The sequence below is a fragment of the Notothenia coriiceps genome, unplaced genomic scaffold (assembly GCF_000735185.1).
Source record: "Notothenia coriiceps isolate Sejong01 unplaced genomic scaffold, NC01 NC01_scaffold00000462, whole genome shotgun sequence".
In the NCBI taxonomy this organism is placed as follows: Eukaryota; Metazoa; Chordata; class Actinopteri; order Perciformes; family Nototheniidae; genus Notothenia; species Notothenia coriiceps.
In genome coordinates this window covers 13,494-22,272 of record NW_011333163.1, presented here as the reverse complement: position 1 = coordinate 22,272, position 8,779 = coordinate 13,494, and the positions used below count along the sequence as shown (strand labels likewise).

The following is an 8,779-nucleotide window of genomic DNA, read 5'->3' as shown; positions in this document are numbered from 1 at the left end:
AAAGGAGCCGTTTTGAGCTTGCTACAAAAACTGGCTTTTTTTTTAACTCCTACGTCAAACGCTTCATATTACGTCACATGGGGAGCAACTTTCTCAGATCCCTTCTCTGCCCAATCGCGGTAGTACGATTTGTAGTTGTCGTGATTTAGGAGCGGTATTTTTTTCTGTCAATTTTACATGGCATTTTCACCATTTTGAATCATGGTGAGCTTCTCAGGATCATCGGTCCACAGGTTTCCCTTATCAGGAAAAGGACCCGGAGTTAGCTTCCGTTCCGCCTGGTGGCGTGTGCGAGGTGCATCCACCTCCCTCAGCACATACTCTCCACAGCTGAGGCCTATCAAACAAAACGTTTAGGCAGGAAACGCTGTATTACATCGTCTTCTTCCCCCCCCTCTTGCTCTCTCTCTCTCCCCCTTCCACTGCTCTCTCTCTCCCCTTCACTGCGGCTCGTCTCCTCTCCCCCCAGCAGCACCGTGAGACGTAGTGTGGAGTTGCATTAGTAAACGCCTGTGTGGCTGTACTCCTCAGCCTTCCGTCTCCTTTGCTTGTCCCCCTGTCTGTGTTGTCATGTGTGGGCGTGTGGCTGTCATCCTTGCTCCCGGCTCAACCTCCACTTCACCTGCTGCAATCAGCTGTGCACCCTCCCCGGAGCGCCGACTACACACCTGCTTTCCATCAAGCATTTTACAACGGCATACAAATGGAGCTCCACAACCTTCTTCGCCAGATCATTGTAAAACCACAGTGGATCATAACTTCAAGCCTACTTAGCATTATAGCTATTATTCTCATACCTGGATAGTTTTAGCGTCTAACGTGGTTTTCTTCTTGTGCTCCAGGATCATTCTTCCGACCGCCGTGTTTGCCCGTCACCTAGCGCCACGTTCCTCGCCGACTCTAGCGGATTCTACTGCCCACTCTCCTAATAAACCCTTTTCAACACTTCTGCCGTTTTCCTGCGTTTTGGTCCAGAAACGAATGCGCAAGTACAGCCGTATCTCGCGTTACGCTGAAGTGCACACTCCACACTACGTCTTACGGTGCTGTGTACCGAGGGGAGAGGAGAGAGAGGAGCGAAGGGAGACGATGAGGCAGGGGCTCAGAGCTAAGGAAGTGTCCCCGTCGGTCGAAAAAAATAGTGTCGGGAGGATAAAAAATTATTTTGGACGAATCTGGACGAGAGTTAAAAATAAAAGAATACCCTGCGTACACTCACTTACAAACGGGCGATTAAAATGAAACCGGACAGCACGTTTTGTGTAGCACACAGTTATTAAAACCTCCTTGTCAACATAAACACACTGCACAAAACATTTTAGCAACCCGCGATTAATACACACACCACACAGTACGTAGCTACAGCTGCGCCGCTGGGCTGTCACACACACACAGTACGTAGCTACAGCTGCGCCGCTGGCTGTCAGCCAGTCGCACAGCTGGCTGCGCGCTGGCTGTCAGCCAGTCGCACAGCTGGCTGCGCCGCTGGCTGTCAGCCAGTCGCACAGCTGGCTGCGCCGCTGGCTGTCAGCCAGTCGCACAGCTGGCTGCGCCCGCGAATTCCTGGCCCGCAAATTCGCGGGTCTAGCTAAGTACTGAGTGTGTGTATTTCGCGGGTTGAGTGATGTAAAATGACAATGGTATCCCGTGGAGGAATTCTGAAATGTTTTACCGTTACATCACAAAAACGCACAGCAGAACCAGACCCTGGAGCACCGGCCTCTTTATTTACTTACTCCCCTTCATCCCCTACTATGGGTAATAAGGCTGAGATGAGAACCCTCCATCGTATTTAGGCCTTAGCAATATGCTGCGCCTCTCCCTATGTATGGATGGGTACCGAGCCCCGGTATTAAACGGGCTCCGCCCGGGCCAGAATTATTAAAGACAGTGGTAACGTTAGCTCCGACGTTATCTGACTTTTTATCGGTACTGGAGACATATGTCATATGTATTATTGCTACATAAACATTATATCACAGTTTTAGTTTAGCCAACTCCAGTTCTAAAATGCAATAAGACTACAACATGCGTCTATGATGTATTTTCGAGCTTTCCAATCCAGACGAGATCTCTCTCTCCCGTCTGTGTGCGAGGGGGCGGGGCAGTTTGTAAAGGTCTCCTGACTGTGTTACAGACTGTCATCCTGGTTAGTGGTTACTCTGGGTTCTGTCTTCAGGACAGATTGTTGGATTTTTTTGTTAATTGGATCGGACTTGATTTGATTCAATATTAGAGTAATTTTCTCGTTTGTGTGTTTGTTTAAATATATTTGTCCTTTGTTCATGTGATTGACTGATTTACTCAAATAAAAAGGTTGATGAATTATCATCTAATGATATGATGTTTTATTTATGTTAAAGGTCACTTTGAATGATTTTAACTAGTGATAATGTAGAAAAACTAATGTTTTATATTCGGGACGGTCCACATTAATTTCGGGACGGCTTAGATTGTATTTCGGGACGGTTCCGGGAGGATGGTGAAAAAAGTTAGTCGAGAGGCCTGGAGAGAGAGAGAGGAACGAATGGGGGGAGAGAGATGTAATACGGTTTCCTGATAAACGTTTTGTTTGATAGGCCTCAGCTGTGGAGAGTATGTGCTGCAGGGAGGTGGATGCACCTCGCACAACGCACCCAGGAACGAAAGCTAGCTCCGGTCCTTTTCCTGTACTTTTCCTGGGAAAATGTGGACTCGATGTCCTGACAGGCTGGAGTTTGTGCAACCTGCACAAACACAAGCTCACCATGATTACAAATGGTGAAATGCAATGTAAAATTACCGAAAAAATACCAGCTCACTAAATAACAACCGCTCAAACCAACTACAAACTACTACCGCGGATTGGGCAGAAAGTTGCTCCCCCATGTGACGTAAAAAAAAACGGCTCCTTTCCCCTCTGAATTCTTGCCCTTATGTCTCGTAAAACATATCAAATCCTACATTAACTTTTCTAAGTGTAATTTTCAGGCAAGGTTAAGCATAAATTTAGTATTAAAAAAAACCTGCAAGTTGCTTTTTAAGATACATTATAGAATTTCTTTATGCAATATCGTCAATGCCAGCTCAAAAGAAACATATCCAGAGAACTGCTTACTGTAGATTCTAAAAAAACTAATTATATTGTGTCAGCTTGGCGTGCGAGCAAAAAGCCCACAAGTGTTTTATTATTGTAATCCGTGCGAAAGATGTACAGATGGAAAAACAAAAGCAGGAGGATATTTTTTTTTAAAAAGGTGAAAGAAATTCAAATACGTTCGATTGATTTTAATGTCTTTTTGAAATGAACACCTTGCTCATGCTGATTATTTTGTTTCTCAAAATGATGCTGTATTTTGTGCTCGGCAAGTATCAACTGCTTCCCAACTTGTTTTGGTCCAGCTAACAGTGACAGCCCTAACTCAGACTTACTTGAGTTTGTTGGGGTCTTCCTGTGCAGGCTTGCGGCGGAAGGTGGCATTGGGGTTAGCGGGGGGCTCCCTCTGGGTCCTCTCTGCGGCGCTGGGCTTGGCAGAAGCTGCAGCAGCCTTCTTCGCTGAACGCTTGATTCTTTCCTCCAGCATGCTCATGTCTTTCTCTGACAACTGGAAAGGATTGCAAATATATTAGATTTTTTGTTGTTGTTGTAATGTGACACCCAACAATGATAACAGTGATATCTTCTCCATCTTACATTTCCTATTAGTTTGTAGACTTGGTCCCCGCTCACGTTGTAGACAGCCACCACAGTATTGAGAGCGGCATTGCGGACAGACGTGTCTCTGTCCCCGATGTGAACGGCAATCTCCTTCAAAGACTTGGCTGGAGTCGGCTGACATACATTCATCCCATAGCCCTCTATCAAACAACCCAACTCCTCCAGACATTCTGAGGACAGGGAGGAAACCAAATAAACATTTGTTTGAATAATTCTCATACAATACTGAACTCTACTCCCCCCGTCTTTCTCCATTTAAAAAGGATCAGCAGTGAGAATCTTAGCCTGTCGTCGCTGAATCAGAAAACCAAACAGCAGCCATTGGCTCTGGGTCATAGCCATCAGAGCCCATGGTTCCTCATATTTGTTCATAAACTGGACCAATAACAGTGTTTATAAATGTACAAACCACACTGTCTATGGCATGGAAAATAAAGTCACTACTTTATTTAGGTTTGTATGTCGCTATTTTGAGTGTGGGCGGAGCAGCTACAACAGTAGCTTAGCCTAGCCTGACCGATCCAATCTCCATTGAGAATACACGCATTTAAAACGTTTCCTTCCTGCCAAATAAGGCACACTTGTCAAAGGATTATTTCATTGTTTTTACTAACTGATATCATTATGTTTATTATTTCTGCATCATTTTGATAAGCGTATTACAATGAAATCACAGGAAAATATGAAAATGTTGTTGTTGGTATATACATTGAGAAGAGCCCCGTCTCCTCGCTAGTGCAGTTTGAGTGACAGTAGTAAACACCAGAGGTGGGGACTCGAGTCACATGACTTGACTCGCATATTTTTGGACTTGAGACTTGCTTGACTAACATTGATAAAAGACTTGAGTTTGACTTGGTATTCTTGACTTGAGACTTGACTTACAGTAAGCTTGAGACAGATGACTTGACTTTTTCAAATGAAATATTTCCGTTTGTTTTTGTAGTGAGATATTACGTTTAGTTTTTTCGAAATGTGATTGGGTGATTATAGTGCCATGCACGGAAACCTGGCAACCCACTAGAAGGCAGGAGTGTCAGTTAACATGGCAGCGGCTAGCGTTACTCCAAAAATAGTCAAGTTTGGATTCAAGGATTATTTTGTCGATGACTGTAATAAGAAGAAAACAGCGGTATGCAGGGTCTGCAGCATAAAGATCAGTGACAGGACCACCACAACATCCAACTTCATTCGTCACTACAAAAAAACCCAGAGAAAGGTACGTGAATGTTTTGTGTTAGCTAGAAAGCTAACGTTAAGTTTAAGCTACGTTAGACTTGGTTTCAAATCGATTAAGCATTGCAAAGAGAAGACAAAACGGTAAATGACCACTAGAACCGCCAAAGGATTCATTTGTACTAACCCTGATACTGACGGGCTGTCAGGAGAGAGAGAGAGAGAGGAAAAGAGATGCCTCGTTTATTTCCCCTGTGTTATTATCAGAAGTTACTGTAAACTGTTGAATAATGTAGATCATCTACTTTTAGTAGTTTGTTTAATGTTTTAATTATGTTGTTTTTGTTTGTAGAAGTGCATCATTCCTTGATTTATTGTAAAAATGAATTTGAACTTTTTGATCTGTTATGGTGATAAGCTGAAGCCATTTCTAAATTAACCCAATTAAGTGAGTTTTAAATCGTCCTGCTTAGTTTATGCTTAGTTTGAAAATGATATCTATGTAGGTGCTGACGCTGTTGGCGGTTCTAGTGTTAACAGAATTTAAATTAAATATGTGTAATGGCAAATGCCATATATGATTTTCTTACCTGGAATTCTGCCTTTTTGAACAGACTTTTTGAGTCCTAGCTATATTGTCTGCAGTTCTGGGGTTAATATGAATCTAATATGATTGTCATCGGTTTAAAATTAGATTTCAAATGATTAACTGTGTATGTAATGAAGATCATAGTGTGGGTTGAATCCATTTTCATAACCACCGTCTTTTAACTAATTTAAATGCAGAAACTGGGCTTATTTATCAGAATGTCGTATGACTTGACTTGCTTGACCTGAGCAATGACTTGACTTGCTTGAATCACCACAGTGACTTGGGACTTGCTTGATACTTGTAGGTCAAGACTTGAGACTTGCTCATGACTTGCACATGTAGGACTTACTCTCCACTCTGGACACCAAATTATTCCTCGTCAAGCTCGCATGAGTACGCGATGCAAATTTTCGCTCTAAAATTCCAGTTAATGCAACCAGTGGCAAAAAGCGCTCGAGTGATGCGGCATTGGAAGGAGGTCCTCTGGGGACATGTTGCATATGTGCAGTTTTCAGGGAATGGGGGGATTGGTTTACTTTTCCAAACAGTGCTTTTGTTGTTAGTTTTATTTGGTACGAAAAGTTTAGCGCGATCAAAATGGTTTTCCTTTTTGCAGTTGCTCCAAGGCATTTGGATTCCTTCACCACATAATTCTGCGTTCACAACGGGGACGCGATGAGATGGTTTTGGGGGCGGCCGCGATTACATGTTAAAGTGGACCTATCCATGCTATATTTGAACAAATATATTGTAGGGCCCCATACCTATAGTGGCAAAAAGTTTTTAGTCAGCCACCAATGGGCATGTTCTCCCACTTAAGAATGGATGAGGCCTGTAATTTTTTCCATCCTAGGTATACCTCCCAACTATGAGAGACAAAATGAGAAAAAAAGAAAATCCAGAAAATCCCATTGTCTGATTTTTAAAGAATTTATTTGCAAATTATGGGTGGGAAAATAAGTATTTTGGTCATTAACACAAAGTTAATCTCAATACTTGTTATATACCCTTTGTTGGCATGACAGAGGTCAATACGTTTTCTGTAAGTCTTCACAAGGTTTTCAACACACTGTTGCTGGTATTTTGGCCCATTCCTCCATGCCAGATCTGCCTCTAGAGCAGTGATGTTTTGGGGCTGTCACTGGGCCAACACGGCTTACAACTCCCCCTCCAAAGATTTTCTGTATGGGGTTGAGATCGTGGAGACTGGCTAGGCCACTCCAGGACCTTGAAATGCTTCTTACGAAGCCACTCCTTCGTTGCCCGGGCGTTGTGTTTGGGATCATTGGTCATGCTGAAATACCCAGCCACGTTTCATCTTCAATGCCCTTGCTGATGGAAGGAGGTTGTCACTCAAAATCTCACGATACATGGCGCGCCATTCATTCTTTCCTTTACACGGGATCATCGTCATGGTCACCTTTGCAGAAAAACAGCCCCAAAGCATGATGTTCCCACCCCATTGCACGAGTAGGGTATGGTGTTCTTTGGAGCAACTCAGCTATGTCTTTCTCCTCCAAACCACGGTCTAGTTGATTTTTTACCAAAAAAGTTGTATTTGGTTTCACCTGACCATATGACATTGCTCCCCGAATCCCCTTCTGGATCATTTCTAAATCAGGTGTTTCCCAACGGGGGTACGCGGACCCTGAGTGGGTACAGGTGGTCCCCAGGGTACGTGAAAGAAAGATTCTTGAAAAGTTAAAGAAAAGATTTTAAAAAAAGATTTGATTTTAGATTTTTTAAGTTTATTTTTACAGGACAGAAAACTGTACTTCTAAATATATGATATAATGATATTATAACTTGTAATATATATATAATGTAAAATCTCAATATATATTTGGGGTCATTCATAATTAATTAGAAATGAATTTGCTGCTAAAGATGATTATTATTTGGCGCGGCTTCAGGCTTCCCGCCGGACTGTCAGGGTTACATCATCATCCATTCATGCATTGTAGTGGCGCGCTGGTTTTCTTGCTAGTAGAAAATATCAACATCCCTATCAATTGAATTGCGCTGTGTTTTGATTTGAGATCAACATTCTGTGTAACATAATCATTAGGATCATACTGGCTGGAGTCGAGCTGGTTCATCCACGAAACAACAGGCACAGGTGATACTGCGAATCAGGAGAATCCTTCGTCAAGAAAAATGACAAACGAGAGAGGTGAAGAATCTGTCAGTTTGGTGAACATTGTTATGTGGCTCTCCGGTTTACGGTCACAACGATACAGGAGCCACCGCAGCCAATGTGGTTTCATCTGTGGCGACGTGCTTTCTAATAAGAGCATGAAAACCATGTCCATTACATCGGACCTTAGTCACTAGATGCATCCGCCTCTGTAACCTGCCAGAGTTTTTCCCACCAAAAAGCTGGCTGAATTTAAGGGAAGCAAGAAAAACTAAAGAAAGCGACAGTCGGTCTCAACCGCAAGGCCTTGGGAGCATCTGGTGCCGTGTCGGCTACTCGGTTGCTAAATCGAAAAAGCATTTACCATAGCCGAAGAGCTAAATCTTGCCTGCTGGCTATAATTCTCGTCAGAACTGATGTTTGCGATAAAGAAAGCAGCGATGTCCTGAAGGATAGTGCCGTTTGTCAAATGATACTGTGTGCCATCGGGATCGATGACATGGGAATTGAAATTATCTGACCAAGTGGTTGGAAAAACGTTAAGGCGTCTGGTACGTTCGCTTTGCAGTTAGACGAATCAACGGATGGTCAGTGGGGAAGCACAATGATTGCGTTTGTGCAGTTTACAAAGACCTTTGTTAGATGAACGAGCACATTCTGCTTGGCAAGAAAACTCACGGGAGAAATAACCGGACAGCAGATCCTTGCACGGGTCTGAATTTTCAAGACCCGCTCCGCCGCCCCGCACCCGCGAGCGTGCAATACCGAACCGCCCCGTACCCGCACAGTATTGGGCCAATTAGTTCCGGCCAAGCCCGACCCTAACGCGCGGCACAAGATCCGCAATCCCGACCCGAACCCGCATATTAGAGTAAGGCAGTGAAAACGTGCAATTATTAACAACGATGTGCAATGTTTGCTCAAAAAGCCTGGGGAGGTTGGGTTATATTTCTCCATTTTGTTTATAGGATGACACCAAAACTCCCAGATGCTTGGATTTCGCTCATTGAGGAGAGTTATTGAAAATGCTGTATTCTCCGCCGTAGAAGCTTCACTCAACCATTCAGGAATGTGGCGCGGTCAGGCAGCAGAATAGATGCGCTGCAGAGTTATGATTATGCTCGGTCCCGCGGGAAGAGTCTGAGACAACTTTAACATTTAAACTAAATATTTATTA

General features: G+C 43.5%; 2 protein-coding genes across 2 annotated transcripts in view; one reads left to right on the top strand and one right to left on the bottom strand.

Moving 5' to 3' along the window:
* LOC104953267 (serine/threonine-protein kinase A-Raf-like) overlaps positions 1–8,779 on the top strand; it is a 35,599-nt gene that overhangs the window by 17,903 nt on the left and 8,917 nt on the right.
* On the bottom strand, positions 3,381–4,104 carry LOC104953258 (cytoskeleton-associated protein 5-like). The gene is made up of 2 exons (XM_010780184.1): positions 3,674–4,104; positions 3,381–3,584 (listed from the first exon to the last, which is right to left on the bottom strand). Exons 1-2 carry the CDS (start codon positions 3,950–3,952, stop codon positions 3,408–3,410), a joined length of 456 nt encoding a protein of 151 aa, XP_010778486.1. The 5' UTR covers positions 3,953–4,104; the 3' UTR covers positions 3,381–3,407.